The sequence below is a fragment of the Pseudophryne corroboree genome, chromosome 6 (genome assembly GCF_028390025.1).
Source record: "Pseudophryne corroboree isolate aPseCor3 chromosome 6, aPseCor3.hap2, whole genome shotgun sequence".
NCBI lineage: Eukaryota > Metazoa > Chordata > Amphibia > Anura > Myobatrachidae > Pseudophryne > Pseudophryne corroboree.
The window spans coordinates 662,022,752-662,038,340 of NC_086449.1; the positions used below are offsets into that span (position 1 = coordinate 662,022,752).

Sequence of the window (15,589 nt, forward strand, 5' to 3'; positions counted from 1 at the left end):
GAAAGGTAAATATAAACACAGCATGAGTGCAGTGTGTGCGGTGTGGGACCCCCTGGACCCAGGTGCCCTTGTGCACTGCACGCATTGCACCCATGGTAGAAACTCCAATGGCTAGAAGACTCTCACGGGACCTAGTGCACTGATAAAACCCAAATACTTACTTAGCATTAATGTGAATAAATCACAGCATTTATTGATTTGCAAATATGTATGAAAATGTATATGAAATTCCATGGTGGTTCAAATTATAAAAAATAGGGGCGCTAATTGGTGTATGTGTATATGCAAGGGCGTAGCTACCACAGATGCAGGAAGTGTAGCTGCTATGGCACCCAGAGCTGAGAGGGCCCACCTTCCCTGTCACCGTTACATGTGTTATATACAAGGGTGTAGCTACCACAGGTGCAGGAAGTGTAGCTGCTATGGCACCAAGAGCTGAGAGGGGCCATCTTACCTGTCACAGTTACATGTGTTATATACAAGAGTGTAGCTACCACAGGTGCAGGAAGTGTAGCTGCTATGGCACCCAGAGCTGAGAGGGGCCATCTTACCTGTCACAGTTACATGTGTTATATACAAGGGTGTAGCTACCATAGGTGCATAGAGTGCAGCTGCTTTTGGGAGATTGGAGAAGGGCCACCTTCCATGTCCATTACATGTGATGTGTGTGTGTGTGTGTGTGTGTGTGTGTGTGTGTGTGTGTGTGTGTGTGTGTGTGTGAGTGTGTATATATATATATCATAATACAAATCAGAGGGCGCTAAAGATTATAGGATATTCCTAAAATTCACCATCCATTTAAAAAGATACTTTAAAACATTGGCTTAAAAATTTATTCACAAGATCAATACAACCAATTAATTTCATAATGATACAGAATCATATCAATTTCTCAAATATACACTTCTCAGACCTTTTATCCATTAAAGATTTTGTCTAGAGCTTTTATTACTCAGACATATGTCGATCTAGTACCCCTGATAAAGTCCTAAGGGACAAAACGCGATGGGTTCTTCATCTGATCCACCTAATTGGTGCACGCTGAATTTACAACAACAAGGGATTATACCCAAACTGATTGTCAGTCTGAGAAGTGTATATTTGAGAAATTGTTATGATTTTGTGTCATTATGAAATTCATTGGTTTTATTGACCTTGTGAATACATTTTTAAGCCAATTTTTTAAAGTATCTTTTTAAATGGATGGTGAATTTTAGGAATATCCTATAATCTTTAGTGCCCTCTGATTTGTATTATTGGTGTTGATTCTGAACCCTTGCTAACAGAGGGTTCATCTAGAGGTGCTTCTGGTATTACTCCTGAGCGCAATTGGGAATCCTCTCTTTTTTATATATATATATATATATATATAGATATAGATATATAGATATAGATATATAGATATATAATAGGTGTGTGTGTGTGTGTGTGTGTGTGTGTGTATATATATATATATATATATGTGTGTGTATACATACTTTATATGTATACATATAATATGTGTGTGTGTGTGTGTGTGTGTGTGTGTGTGTGTGTGTGTGTGTGTGTGTGTGTGTGTGTGTGTGTGTGTGTGTGTATGTGTGTGTGTGTGTGTGTGTGTGTGTGTGTGTGTGTGTGTGTGTAGGTCCTTCAGGTCTGGAGCATAATAGCCGGTTTTGATAAATTCAGTATATTTTGCATAAATAAGCCGACATTGAAGACCGCTTAGAGACTTTTTATTAGTATGCACATACAAACGTTGCTTTATATGCAGTTGAAGAATGGCACCCAGGTATTGACCACATCATCCTGAGTGCCAAACTTTTCTATCTTTATAATTTAACACCCCTCTTCTTTATAATTTGAATGTTTTTGTGGCGTTGCAGTACTATCAGGAGGCAGCTTTTTATTCTAATATAGGTTTGTGCCAGTGAACAATACTTGTTTTTCCCCCACAGAATCCACAAGAGTATTTCAATTGGACACAAAATCAGTGCATGGAACTGGGGGGACATCTACAGGGAAACGACTGCAACTATGTGCCTGATATTTTCCTTATGTCCGTAATACTCTTTTTCGGTACATTTGTCTCTACAATGTTGCTAAAAGGCTTCCAGACCAGCAGATATTTATCTGCATCAGTAAGTAATACAGTATTGCATTTAATTTACACTGCACATTGTATATTGGCCCTCATTCCGAGTTGTTCGCTCGCAAGCTGCTTTTAGCAGCTTTACACACGCTAAGCCGCCGCCTACTGGGAGTGAATCTTAGCTTCTTAAAATTGCGAACGAAAGATTCGCAATATTGCGAAAAGACATCTCTGTGCAGTTTCTGAGTAGCTCGAGACTTACTCTGCCAGTGCGATCAGTTCAGTGCTTGTCGTTCCTGGTTTGACGTCACAAACACACCCAGCGTTCGTCCAGACACTCCTCTGTTTCTCCAGCCACTCCCGCGTTTTTCCCAGAAACGGTAGCGTTTTTTCCCCACACGCCCATAAAACGGCCTGTTTCCGCCCAGAAACACCCACTTCCTGTCAATCACATTACGATCACCAGAACGAAGAAAAAGCCGTGAGTAAAATTCCTAACTGCATAGCAAATTTACTTGGCGCAGTCGCAGTGCGAACATTGCGCATGCGCACTAAGCGGAAAATCGCTGCGATGCGAAGAAATTTACCGAGCGAACAACTCGGAATGACCCCCGTTATCAGAATGTTGCGTCCCACCATAGGCGGATCTAGACTATTATTTATTAATTATTAACTTTTTTTTGGGGGGGGGGGGGGAGGAGTGTTAAGAATAAATAATGACTCCTCCCCATTCTACTCATACCTCCTACTTTTGTTCCTGGCTCCTCCCATTTTCATGCAGTGACCTCACATCAAAGCTTGGCCTGTCCTGGTGCAAACTCATGCAAGCACGGGGAGACTATACAAACTCCACACAATTCGGGCCATCATGGTAATTGAACCCATGACCTCAGTGCTGTGAGGCAGTTATGCTAACCATTACACCATCCATACTGCCCAAACGTTATGTAATATATAATGGGGAGACCCATGCCAGGAGTCTCAGTGACTATATACACATCTTTTGCTGTATGTTACACTGTATCCCATGCCGGGAGCATTTAGACAGCTCAATGACTATAATCACCTAATAGTATATTTATTTCTCTTACGTCCTAGAGGATGCTGGGGTCCACATTAGTACCATGGGGTATAGACGGGTCCACTAGGAGCCACTGGCACTTTAAGAGTTTAACAGTGTTGGATGGCTCCTCCCTCTATGCCCCTCCTACCAGACTCAGTTTAGAAATGTGCTCGGAGGATCCGGACACAGCTATGGGAGCTCCATAGGAGTTTTTCTAGTTTTGTTGTTTTTATTAAAGTTAGGCACAGGGAGGCTGCTGGCAACAGCCACCCTGCTTCGTGGGACTTAGGGGGGGAGTAGTGTCCAACCCTGAGAGGTTAATGGCCACTATCTCCGCTGACAGGACACTGAGCTCCTGAGGGTGATGATCGTTAGCCGCCCCAGGTGACCGCTCACTCCCGCAGCATGCCGCCACCCCCTAACAGAGCCAGAAGATTCCGGTGGCGAGTGAGTCACCGGCCCCCACAGCAAGTGGGGAGCCGGTGTGAAGATGGCGGCAACAGGGTGGGAGCGCAGTACTAACTGCGCTCCGGAGGCTCAGCGGTACACAGTGCGGCGCTATGAGAGGCGCCCTGAGCCAGCGCCTATACCCTACAATGGTCACCAAGGCTGTCAGGGACCTCGGTAACGCTGCCAACATAATTCCTCAGGCCAGTATAAAGATGTGAAGAGCGGGAAGCAGCGCCATGTTAAAGGGGCGGAGCTTCTCCTCAGAGCGGACCCAGCAGCGTTCAGCGCCATTTCCCTGCCTGCACATCCAGTACAGAGACGCTGACAGGGAGAGCTGTCCCTCTACGCAACTCCACCTATCCTGTGCGGTAACAGGGGGTTGTAGAAGGGGGGGAGGCTGTGAAATTACTGTGTCTATTAAGGTACACAGTCAGCGCCAGGTAGTTGTATTATATCTACCTAGGGTAGCGCTGTGTGTGCTGGCTCCAAACTCTGTGTTTCTCTGTGGCATACTTGGGAGGGAAACTGTGTCTGACATTTTCCTGTGTGTGTGTGTGTGGGTGCTTGTTTTCTCACATAGCCATGTCTGGGGACTCTGTGCCTTATGCTGCAGAGGACATTTCTTCTCCAGAGGAATACATTCCATGTACACAGGAATGTAATGTCTCAGATCCCTATTACTGAGCCTGAGTGGTTGACCTCTATTAAGGGAATGATCTCTCAGATCTCTACTAGGGTAGCTCAGACTGAGACTGAAACTTTTAAAGAAGTCTATGGAAGTTTGGTCAGGTTCTGTTCCTATTCCTTCAAAATACCCTAGCATATACCCACAGAAACGTGCACTTGCCCAGATTATGCAAGATGAAACGGATACTGACTCTGACATGGCTGACAGTGATGGGGATGTGCTAAGGGGGGTGTCATCCCTGGCTAAGGGGGTGCAGCTCATGATTGAGGCCATTAGAGATGTATTAAACATTTCTGACACAACACCTGAGCAGGTTGAGGAGGCTTACTTCACAGATAATAAGAAAGCCTTGCTAACCTTCCCTGCGTCTAAATAATTAAATGCTTTATTTGAAAAGTCCTGGGAAGCCCCGGAGAAAAACTTCCAGATCCCCAAGAGGGTTCTGGTTGCTTTTCCCTTCCCTGAGGAGGATAGAAAAAGATGGGAAAACACACCCATAGTTGACGCCTCTGTCTCCAGACTGTCAAAAAAGGTGGTTTTACCTGTCCCTGGATCTACCGCGTTAAAGGAACCGGCTGATCGTAAGATTGACACTATGCTCAAATCCATATAAACTGCTTCAGGGGTGGCATTAAGGCCTACTATTGCCTGTGCATGGATCTCAAAAGCTATAGTAAAGTGGTCATGCACGTAACTAGAAGACTTAGATACAATGGATAGAAGTGACATTGAACTGTTTTTACGTAACATACAGGATTCTGCGGGGTTCATGGTGGAATCCATGAAGGACCTGGTTATGCTGAATGCACGGATATCTTCCATGTCTGTCTCAGCCCACAGGGTACTCTGGCTGCGCCAATGGTCGGGGGATGCGGAATCCAGGAGAAGTGTGGAGAACTTACCACTCACAGGTCAGGCTCTGTTTGGGGAAGCGTTGGATGCGTGGATTTCCACGGCAACCGCGGGTAAGTCACCCTTTCTTCCCTCAGCTACACCTTCTATGAAGAAACCCTTTTCTTCATCCGCATGGCTGTCCCTTTGGACCGCTAAGACAAAAAAGTCCAAGCCCCCTACCACTTTCTTTAGAGGTGGGCGTGCAAAATCCAAAAAGCCTGCACCTGCAGGCTCCCAGGATCAGAAGCCTGCTTCTGGTTCCTCAAAATCCTCAGCCTGACGGTGGACCGCACAGCCTGGAGGATGGTCTGGTGGGTGCGAGGCTCAGACATTTCAGCCACATCTGGGTGTCATCCGTCCTGGCCCCTTGGTACAGGATATTGTGTCCCAGGGGTACAGACTGGAGTTTCAAGAACTCCCGCCTCACCGATTCTTCAAATCGGGCTTGCCAGCGTTATTGACAGACAGGGCTGTCCTACAGGAAGCCATTGAAAAAATTGGAAAGGTCAGCGGTCATCGTTACAGTTTCACCGCATATGCAAAACAAGAGTTACTGTTCGAACCTTTTCGTGGTACCAAATCCGGATGGTTCGGTCAGACCGATTTTGAACTTGAAATCGTTATACCTTTATCTGAGGGAGTTCAAGTTCAAAATGGAGTCTCTGAGAGCGATGATCTCAGGTCCATAGGAGGTGGAGTTTCTGGTATCCCTAGATATCAAGGACGCGTGCCTCCACATTCATATTTGGCCGCCAAACCAGGCTTATCTCAGGTTTGCATTGTTAGACAGTCACTATCAGTTTCAGGCACTGCCGTTCGGTCTCTCCACGGCACCGAGGGTGTTCACCAAGGTGATGGCAGAGATGATGGTTCTCGTCCGCAGACAGGGAGTGAACATAATTCCATATCTGGACGATCTGCTGATAAAGGCGTCGACCAGGGAGACCTTGTTTTGGTCCATTGCTCTCACGACTTGTCTGCTCAGGGAACATGGTTGGATCCTGAACCTTCCGAAGTCACATTTGGAGCTGACAAGGAGACTGTCTTTCCTGGGGATGATCCTCGACATGGAAGTGCAGAGGGTGTTTCTACCCGAGGAAAAAGCATTGGTGATTCAAACAATGGTCTGGGATGTCCAGAAGTCAGCCCGTTATCGGTTCATCAGTGCATTCGACTTCTGGGGAAGATGTTGCCTCCTACGAGGCTCTACAGTACGGAAGATTTCATGCTCGATCCTTCCAACTGGATCTCCTAGAAAAGTGGTCGGGGTCTCATCTGCATATGCACCTGAGGATACGTATGTCGCCGAAAGCATGGATTTCACTCCTCTGGTGGCTGCAAATGTCTAACATTCTGGAGGGCCGCAGGTTTGGGATTCAGGACTGGATCCTTCTAACCACGGGGGCAAGTCTCCAGGGTTGGGGCGCAGTCACTCAAGGGAAACCTTCCTAGGAAGGTGGTCAAGTCTGGAATCCAGTCTTCCAATAAACATTCTGGAACTAAGAGCCGTGTACAACGGTCTTCTCCAAGCGGCACATCTTCTGCGAGATCGTGCCATTCAAGTACAGTCGGACAATGGGGGTAATTCTGAGTTGATCGCAGCAGCAAGTTTGTTAGCAATTGGGCAAAACCATGTGCACTGCAGGGGGGACAGATATAACACGTGCAGAGAGAGTTAGATTTGGGTGGGTTATTTTGTTTCTGTGCAGGGTAAATACTGGCTGCTTTATTTTTACACTGCAATTTAGATTTCAGTTTGAATACACCCCACCCAAATCTAACTCTCTCTGCACATGTTAAATCTGCCCCACCTGCAGTGCACATGGTTTTGCCCAACTGCTAATAAAATTCCTGCTGCGATCAACTTGGAATTACCCCCAATGTAATGACGGTGGCCTACATAAACCGACAGCGCGGAATGAAGAGCAGAGCTGCAATGTCAGAGTTAAAAAGGATCTTCCTCTGGGTAGAAAGGCACGCACTGGCGCTGTCAGCAATCTTCATTCCGGAAGTGGACAACTGGGAAGCGGACTTCCTCAGCAGACACAATCTCCATCCAGGAGAGTGGGGCCTCCATCCGGAGGTGTTCACGGAGGTGACAAATCTTTGGGGTGTACCTCAAATAGACATGATGGCCTCACGTCTCAACAAGAAGCTTTGGAGGTATTGTTCAAGGTCAAGAGACCCGCAAGCCATGGCAGTGGACGCCCTGGTGACTCCGTGGGTGTTCCAGTCAGTGTATGTGTTTTCTCCACTTCCACTCATTCCAAGGGTTCTAAAAATCATAAAGAGAACAAGAGTTCAGGCAATCCTCATTGCTCTGGACTGGCCAAGAAGGGTTTGGTATGCGGATCTTCTGGATCTCCTGCTGGAAGATCCGAGGCCTCTTCCTCTTCGGGAGTACCTTCTGCAACAGGAGCCGTTCACTTATCAAGACTTACCATGGCTACGTTTGACGGCATGGAGGTTGAATGACAGATATTAGCTCAGAAGGGCATTCCGAACAAGGTTATTCCTACCCTGATACAGGCTAGGAAAGGAGTTATGTCAAAACATTACCATCGCATTTGGAAAAAGTATGTGTCTTGCTGTGAATCCAAGAGGTTTCCTACGGTGGAGTTTCAACTGGGACGGTTTCTCCTCTTCCTGAAAGCAGGTGTGGATATGGGCCTGCGTATGGGATCCATAAAGGTCCAGATTTCAGCCTTTTCCATTTTCTTCCAGACACAAATGGCTTCCCTCCCTGAGGTTCAGACTTTTTTGAAAGGGGTTCTGCACATCCAGCCTCTCTTTGTGCCGCCTACGGCACCCTGGGATCCTGGTGTTGCAGTTCCTCCAATCGGATTGGTTTGAGCCTCTACAGGAGGTTCAGGTCAAGTTTCTCACGTGGAAGGCTGTAACTTTGTTGGCCTTTGCTTCTGCTAGACGTGTATCGGAGTTGGGGGCTTTGTCTTATGAAAGTCCCTTCTTGATCTTCCGTGAAGATAGAGCTGAGCTCCGGACACGTCAGCAATTCCTTCCAAAGGTTATGTCAGCTTTTCATATCAACCAACCTATTGTGGTGCCAGTTGCTACTGACTCCTCAATTCCATCAAAGTCCTTGGATGTTGTAAGGGCTCTGAAAATTTATGTGAAGCAAACTGCTCGTCCTCTGTTTGTCCTGTATGATCCCATGAAAATTGGGTGTCCTGCTTCTAAGCAGACGATCTCTCGCTGGATCAGGTTCACTATCCAGCATGCATATTCTACGGCAGGATTGCCGTGTCCAAAATCTGTTAAGGCCCACTCTACTTGTAAGGTGGGTTCTTCCTGGGCGGCTGCCCATGGTGTCTCGGCTTTACAGCTTTGCCGAGCGGCTACTTGGTCTGGGTCGAACATGTTTGCTAAGTTCTACAGGTTCGATACTTTGGCCTCTGAGGACCTAAGGTTTGGTCAATCAGTTCTGCAGGAGCCTCCACGCTCTCCCGTTACGGGAGCTTTGGTACATTCCCATGGTACTAATGTGAACCCCAGCATCCTCTAGGACGTAAGAGAAAATAGGATTTTAATTACCTACCAGTAAATCCTTTTCTCGTAGTCCGTAGAGGATGCTGGGCGCCCGCCCAGCGCTTCGTTATCCTGCAGTGGTTACTTGGTCAGTACTGCTTTGTTCTTAGTTAAGTACTGCGTTATTTCTTGGTTCAGTAGTATAATTCAGCTGTTGCTGAGTTTTCAAGCTAGTTAGCTTGGTTTGCTTTGTTTGTGTGAGCTGGTGTGAAGCTCGCCACTATCTGTAACCGTATTATTTTTATATATATATATATATATATATCGGTGAAAAGGTGGTACTTAGCGCTACACCAAATGAGTGAAAATAAAGAGAGTCTTAGTCCAGAGACAGTGGTAATGTCCAATTTCTCTGTCTCCAATCCACACTCCCTCTGACAGGGTGGCAGCCGTAATCCAGGTGACCGGTGTTCAGTTGGTCTGTTTCGATGGATCTAGAAAGAAGGTGAAAACAGCGCCTACTAGTGCAGTATATTAGGATCCTTCAAATGAAAACCTCCACCAGTTCAATAACAGTTCAATAACACCCTTAGAAAAATGCAAGTACCATCATGAGTGGAGTTAACCACTTAATTAAATCGCACGCTCTCAAAAAGGGAATTCCCGAACTGGATAGATTTCTCCCTTCAGCTCCAGAACCTTATGGTACTTTAATTGTTAAAAAACAAAGCAAATACCCGTACATCAAAATAATGTAAAAATAGCTTATCTGATGTGTAGTAGATACAGTTCGGTCTCTGTTCCTCAACGCGTTTCGTCCTTATGGCATATCAAGCCTGGACTGCATCAGGAGTATATACACAAAAAGTGTATTTAATACATCACTCTATCCCAACGTTTTGGGGCCGTGGCGCCCCTTTATTATCTCCCATGGCCCCAAAATATTGGGATAGAGTGATGGATACATGTTGAGGATAGGAGATGTCAGGGACTCCGGGAGGGGAGGGAGTACTTAGCATCCAAGTAACTGCTGGTTCTTTAGAGTAGGATCCAGCTGCAACTAACTTAGTTCACCATCGGGGCTGGATCCCCTGGCTGGTGCACCCTCCACTCCCCTCTTAGCTGAGCCCCAGCCAGTGCATGCACTCCACTCTACCTAGATGTTTGCTAATATTGCATACTAGTATCTACTCCACCTAGCAGTGCATGCATTCGCTATTATGACTATTGTATCGCTGTGGGTGCATGTTGCCTGTCATCGATGTGGCTAGAGATAATAGTGTGCTGACCCTGTCTACTTTGTGTTGGCTCCACCTATAGCTGATTTGGTGTCACCCACACAAGGCCACTATTAGAGATTTACCATGGCTGCCTTAAGTGTCTAATACCCCTGTGGACTTAATATCCTGTTTACAACTAGTAAGATGTCTGAGTGTCACTCTTTGAAATGGATGCAGTCTGGATGTCTACAGTCACTACTACGACAAAGACTGTAGAGAGGAGAAGCCCAGCACTGGGATCCCGACATGGTTGAAATGCTAATTCTTATGTAGTTGTAAAATATAATTTTCAATTCTTAGTCCAATATTTTGACATTTCAGTTGATAAATAACTATTTGCGATTTCTGCATCTTTTTGCACAGATAAGAAGGTTGACTGGTGATTTTTCAGTGATAATGACAATCATTGTTTTCTGTGCTTTGGATGTGATCTGTGGACTTCAAACTCCCAAACTCATAGTTCCAAATGAATTCAAGGTAAGAGATCATGATTAGAGTCTTTGTTTCTGGTCAGATCTTTATCTTTCTAATATGGTATATAAACAGTTCAGCTAATGTGTTAAAAGTAGAGATGAGCGGGTTCGGTTCTCTGAGAACCGAACCCCCCGAACCTCACGTCACGAGCCCGGATCCGAGCCCGGCTCAGGACTTCCCGCAAGACTCGGAAACCAGAACGAGGCAAAATGTAATCATCCCGCTGTCAGATTCTCGCGGGTTTTGGATTCCATATAAGGAGCCGCGCGTCGCCGCCATTTTCACTCCAGTCCTGGAGAGTGTAGCGAGAGGACATGTCTCTCTCCTCAGTGTCTGTCTGTGCGGGAAAATGGTGTGGTGACCTTCTATGTCTTATGTGTGTCATTCCAGTGCTGTCTTGTGCTGCATCAGTCAAGTCACAGTGGTGGTCTCCTCTGTTGTCATATGTCCAGTGCTGCTGTATAAATCCAGTCCAGTGGTTCTGTGTTGTGCTGCATCAGTCCAGTGGTGGTGTCTTGTGCTGCATCAGTCCAGTCACAGTGGTGGTGTCCTCTGCTGCCATATGTCCAGTGCTGCTGTATAAGTCCAGTCCAGTGGTGCTATGTTGTGCTTCATCAGTCCAGTGGTGGTGTCCCTGTGCTGTTGTATAAGTCCAGTGGTATTCCTGTATAAGTCCAGTGATACTGCGGTATATCTCCAGTGGTACTGCCGTATCAGTCCAGTGATACTGCCGTATAAATCCAGCCCAGTAGTACTGCTGTATAAGTCCAGTGATACTGCTGTATAAATCAAGTCCAGTGGTACTGCCGTATATGTCCAGTGATACTGCCGTATATGTCCACAGATACTGCCGTATATGTCCACTGGTATTGCCGTATAAGTCCAGTGATGCTGCCATATAAATCCAGTTCAGTGGTACTGCCATATATGTCCAGTGGTACTGCGGTATAAGTCCAGTAATACTGCCGTATAAATCCAGTCCAGTGGTAGTGCCATATAAATCCAGTGATACTGCCGTATATGTCCAGCGGTACAGCCGTATAAATCCAGTCCAGTGGTAATGCCCTATATATGTCCATTGATACTGCCGTATATGTCCAGTGGAACTTCCGTATATGTCCAGTGGTACTGCCGTATAAATCCAGTCCAGTGGTACTGCCGTATAAGTTCGGTGGCACTGCCATATAAATCCAGTCCAGTGGTACTGTCGTATATGTCCAGTGATACTACCGTATATGTCCAGTGGTACTGCCATTTAAGTCCAGTGATACTGCCATATAAATCCAGTCCAGTGGTACTGCCGTATAAGTCCAGTGGTACTGCCGTATAAATCCAGTCCAGTGATACTGCTGTATATGTCCAGTGATACTGCCGTATAAATCCAGTCCAGTGGTATTGCTGTATATGTCCAGTGATACTGCCGTATATGTCCAGTGGTACTGCCATATAAATCCAGTCCAGTGGTACGGTCGTATAAATCCAGTCCAGTGGTACTGCGTATAAGTCCAGTGATACTGTATAAATACAGTCCAGTGGTACTGCTGTATATGTCCAGTGGTACAGCAATATAAATCCAGTCCAGTGGTACTGCCGTATAAATCCAGTCTAGTGGTACTGCCGTATAAGTCCAGTGGTATTGCCGTATAAATCCAGTCCAGTGGTACTCCCATATATGTCCAGTAAAACTGCTGTATATGTCCAGTGGAACTGCTGTATAAGTCCAGTGATACTGCTGTATATGTCCAGTGGTACTGCATATAAATCCAGTCCAGTGGTACTGCCGTATAAATCCAGTCCAGTGGTACTGCCATATATGTCCAGTGATACTGCCATATATGTCCAGTGGTACTGCCGTTATAAGTCCAGTGATACTGCCGTATAAATCTAGTCCAGTAGTACTGCCGTATAAATCCAGTGATACTGTCGTATATGTACAGTGGTACTGCCGTATAATTCCAGTGATACTGCCGTATAAATCCAGTCCAGTGGTACTGCCGTATATGTCCAGTGATACTGCCATTTATATGTCCAGTGATACTGCCATATAAATCCAGTCCAGTGGTACTGCCATATAAGTCCAGTGGTACTGTCGTATAAATCCAGTCCAGTGGTCCTGCCGTATATGTCCAGTGATACCGCCGTATATATATATGTCCAGTGGTACTGCCATATAAATCCAGTCCAGTGGTACTGCCATATAAATCCAGTCCAGTGGTACTGCCATATAAATCCAGTCCAGTAGTACTGCCATATAAGTCCAGTGGTACTGTCGTATAAATTCAGTCCAGTGGTACTGCTATATTAGTCCAGTGATAATGCCGTATATGTCCAGTGATACTGCCGAATAAATCCAGTCCAGTGGTACTGCCGTATAATTCCAGTGATACTGCCGTATAAATCCAGTCCAGTGGTACTGCCATATAAATCCAGTGATAGTGCCATATATGTCCAGTGGTACTGCCATATAAGTCCAGTGATACTGCCATATAAATCCAGTCCATTGGTACTGCCGTATATGTCCAGTGATACTGCCGTATATATGTCCAGTGGTACTGCCATATAAATCCAGTCCAGTGGTACTGTCATATAAATCCAGTCCAGTGGTACTGCCATATAAGTCCAGTGATACTGCCGTATAAATCTAGTCCAGTGGTACTGCCGTATATGTCCAGTGATACTGCCGTATATTAGAGATGTGCACCAGAAATTTTTCGGGCTTTGTGTTTTGGTTTTGGATTCGGTTCCACGGCCGTGTTTTGGATTCGGACGCGTTTTGCCAAAACCTCCCTGAAAATTTTTTGTCGGATTCGGGTGTGTTTTGGATTCGGGTGTATTTTTACAAAAAACCCTCAAAAACAGCTTAAATCATAGAATTTGGGGGTCATTTTGATCCCATAGTATTATTAACCTCAATAACCATAATGTACACTCATTTTCAGTCTATTCTGAACACCTCACAATATTATTTTTAGTCCTAAAATTTGCACCTAGGTCGCTGGATGGCTAAGCTAAGCGACACAAGTGGCCGACACAAACACCTGGCCCATCTAGGAGTGGCACTGCAGTGTCAGACAGGATGGCACTTCAAAAAAATAGTCCCCAAACAGCACATGATGCAAAGAAAAAAAGAGGCGCACCAAGGTCGCTGTGTGACTAAGCTAAGCGACACAAGTGGCCGACACAAACACCTGGTCCATCTAGTAGTGGCACTGCAGTGTCAGACAGGATGGCACTTCAAAAAAATAGTCCCCAAACAGCACATGATGCAAAGAAAAAAAGAGGCGCACCAAGGTCGCTGTGTGACTAAGCTAAGGGACACAAGTGGCCGACACAAACACCTGGCCCATCTAGGAGTGGCACTGCAGTGTCAGACAGGATGGCACTTAAAAAAATAGTCCCCAAACAGCACATGATGCAAAGAAAAATGAAAGAAAAATGAGGTACAAGATGGAATTGTCCTTGGGCCCTCCCACCCACCCTTATGTTGTATAAACAGGACATGCACACTTTAACGAACCCATCATTTCAGCGACAGGGTCTGCCACACGACTGTGACTGAAATGACTGGTTGGTTTGGGCCCCCACCAAAAAAGAAGCAATCAATCTCTCCTTGCACAAACTAGCTCTACAGAGGCAAGATGTCCACCTCATCATCATCCTCCAATTCCTCACCCCTTTCACTGTGTACATCCCCCTCCTCACAGATTATTAATTCGTCCCCACTGGAATCCACCATCTCAGATCCCTGTGTACTTTCTGGAGGCAATTGCTGGTGAATGTCTCCACGGAGGAATTGATTATAATTCATTTTTATGAACATCATCTTCTCCACATTTTCTGGAAGTAACCTCGTACGCCGATTGCTGACAAGGTGAGCGGCTGCACTAAACACTCTTTCGGAGTACACACTGGAGGGAGGGCAACTTAGGTAGAATAAAGCCAGTTTGTGCAAGGGCCTCCAAATTGCCTCTTTTTCCTGCCAGTATACGTACGGACTGTCTGACGTGCCTACTTGGTACTTGGATGCGGTCACTCATATAATCCTCCACCATTCTTTCAACGGTGACAGAATCATATGCAGTGACAGTAGACAACATGTCAGTAATCGTTGGCAGGTCCTTCAGTCCGGACCAGATGTCAGCACTCGCTCCAGACTGCTCTGCATCACCGCCAGCGGGTGGGCTCGGAATTCTTAGCCTTTTCCTCGCACCCCCAGTTGCGGGAGAATGTGAAGGAGGAGCTGTTGACGGGTCACATTCCGCTTGACTTGACAATTTTCTCACCAGCAGGTCTTTGAACCTCTGCAGACTTGTGTCTGCTGGAAAGAGATATACAACGTAGGTTTTAAATCTAGGATCAAGCACGGTGGCCAAAATGTAGTGCTCTGATTTCAACAGATTGACCACCCGTGAATCCTGGTTAAGCGAGTTAAGGGCTCCATCCACAAGTCCCACATGCCTAGCGGAATCGCTCTGTTTTAGCTCCCCCTTCAATGTCTCCAGCTTCTTCTGCTAAAGCCTGATGAGGGGAATGACCTGACTCGGGCTGGCAGTGTCTGAACTGACTTCACGTGTGGCAAGTTCAAAGGGTTGCAGAACCTTGCACAACGTTGAAATCATTCTCCACTGCGCTTGAGTCAGGTGCATTCCCCCTCCTTTGCCTATATCGTGGGCAGATGTATAGGCTTGAATGGCCTTTTGCTGCTCCTCCATCCTCTGAAGCATATAGAGGGTTGAATTCCACCTCGTTACCACCTCTTGCTTCAGATGATGGCAGGTTCAGGACTGTTTGCTGGTTCTCCAGTCTTCGGCACGCGGTGGCTGAATGCCGAAAGTGGCCCGCAATTCTTCGGGCCACCGACAGCATCTCTTGCACGCCCCTGTCATTTTTTAAATAATTCTGCACCACCAAATGTGCAAAACATGGGACGTGCTGGAATTTGCCCAGATGTAATGCACACACAATATTGGTGGCGTTGTCCGATGTCACAAATCCCCAGGAGAGTCCAATTGGGGTAAGCCATTCTGCGATGATGTTCCTCAGTTTCCGTAAGAGGTTGTCAGCTGTGTGCCTCTTATGGAAAGCGGTGATACAAAGCGTAGCCTGCCTAGTAACGAGTTGGCGTTTGCGAGATGCTGCTACTGGTGCCGCCGCTGCTGTTCTTGCTGCGGGAGGCAATACAT

At 46.2% G+C, this 15,589-nt stretch overlaps 1 protein-coding gene across 1 annotated transcript in view; it reads left to right on the forward strand.

The window, feature by feature from the left end:
* Window positions 1–15,589, forward strand: part of LOC134934645 (electrogenic sodium bicarbonate cotransporter 1-like) — a 365,846-nt gene that overhangs the window by 243,023 nt on the left and 107,234 nt on the right. The window contains exons 11-12 of the mRNA XM_063930029.1: window positions 1,938–2,120; window positions 10,296–10,409. Coding sequence (XP_063786099.1) covers window positions 1,938–2,120; window positions 10,296–10,409 — 297 coding nt within the window. The remainder of the gene's footprint in view (window positions 1–1,937; window positions 2,121–10,295; window positions 10,410–15,589) is intronic.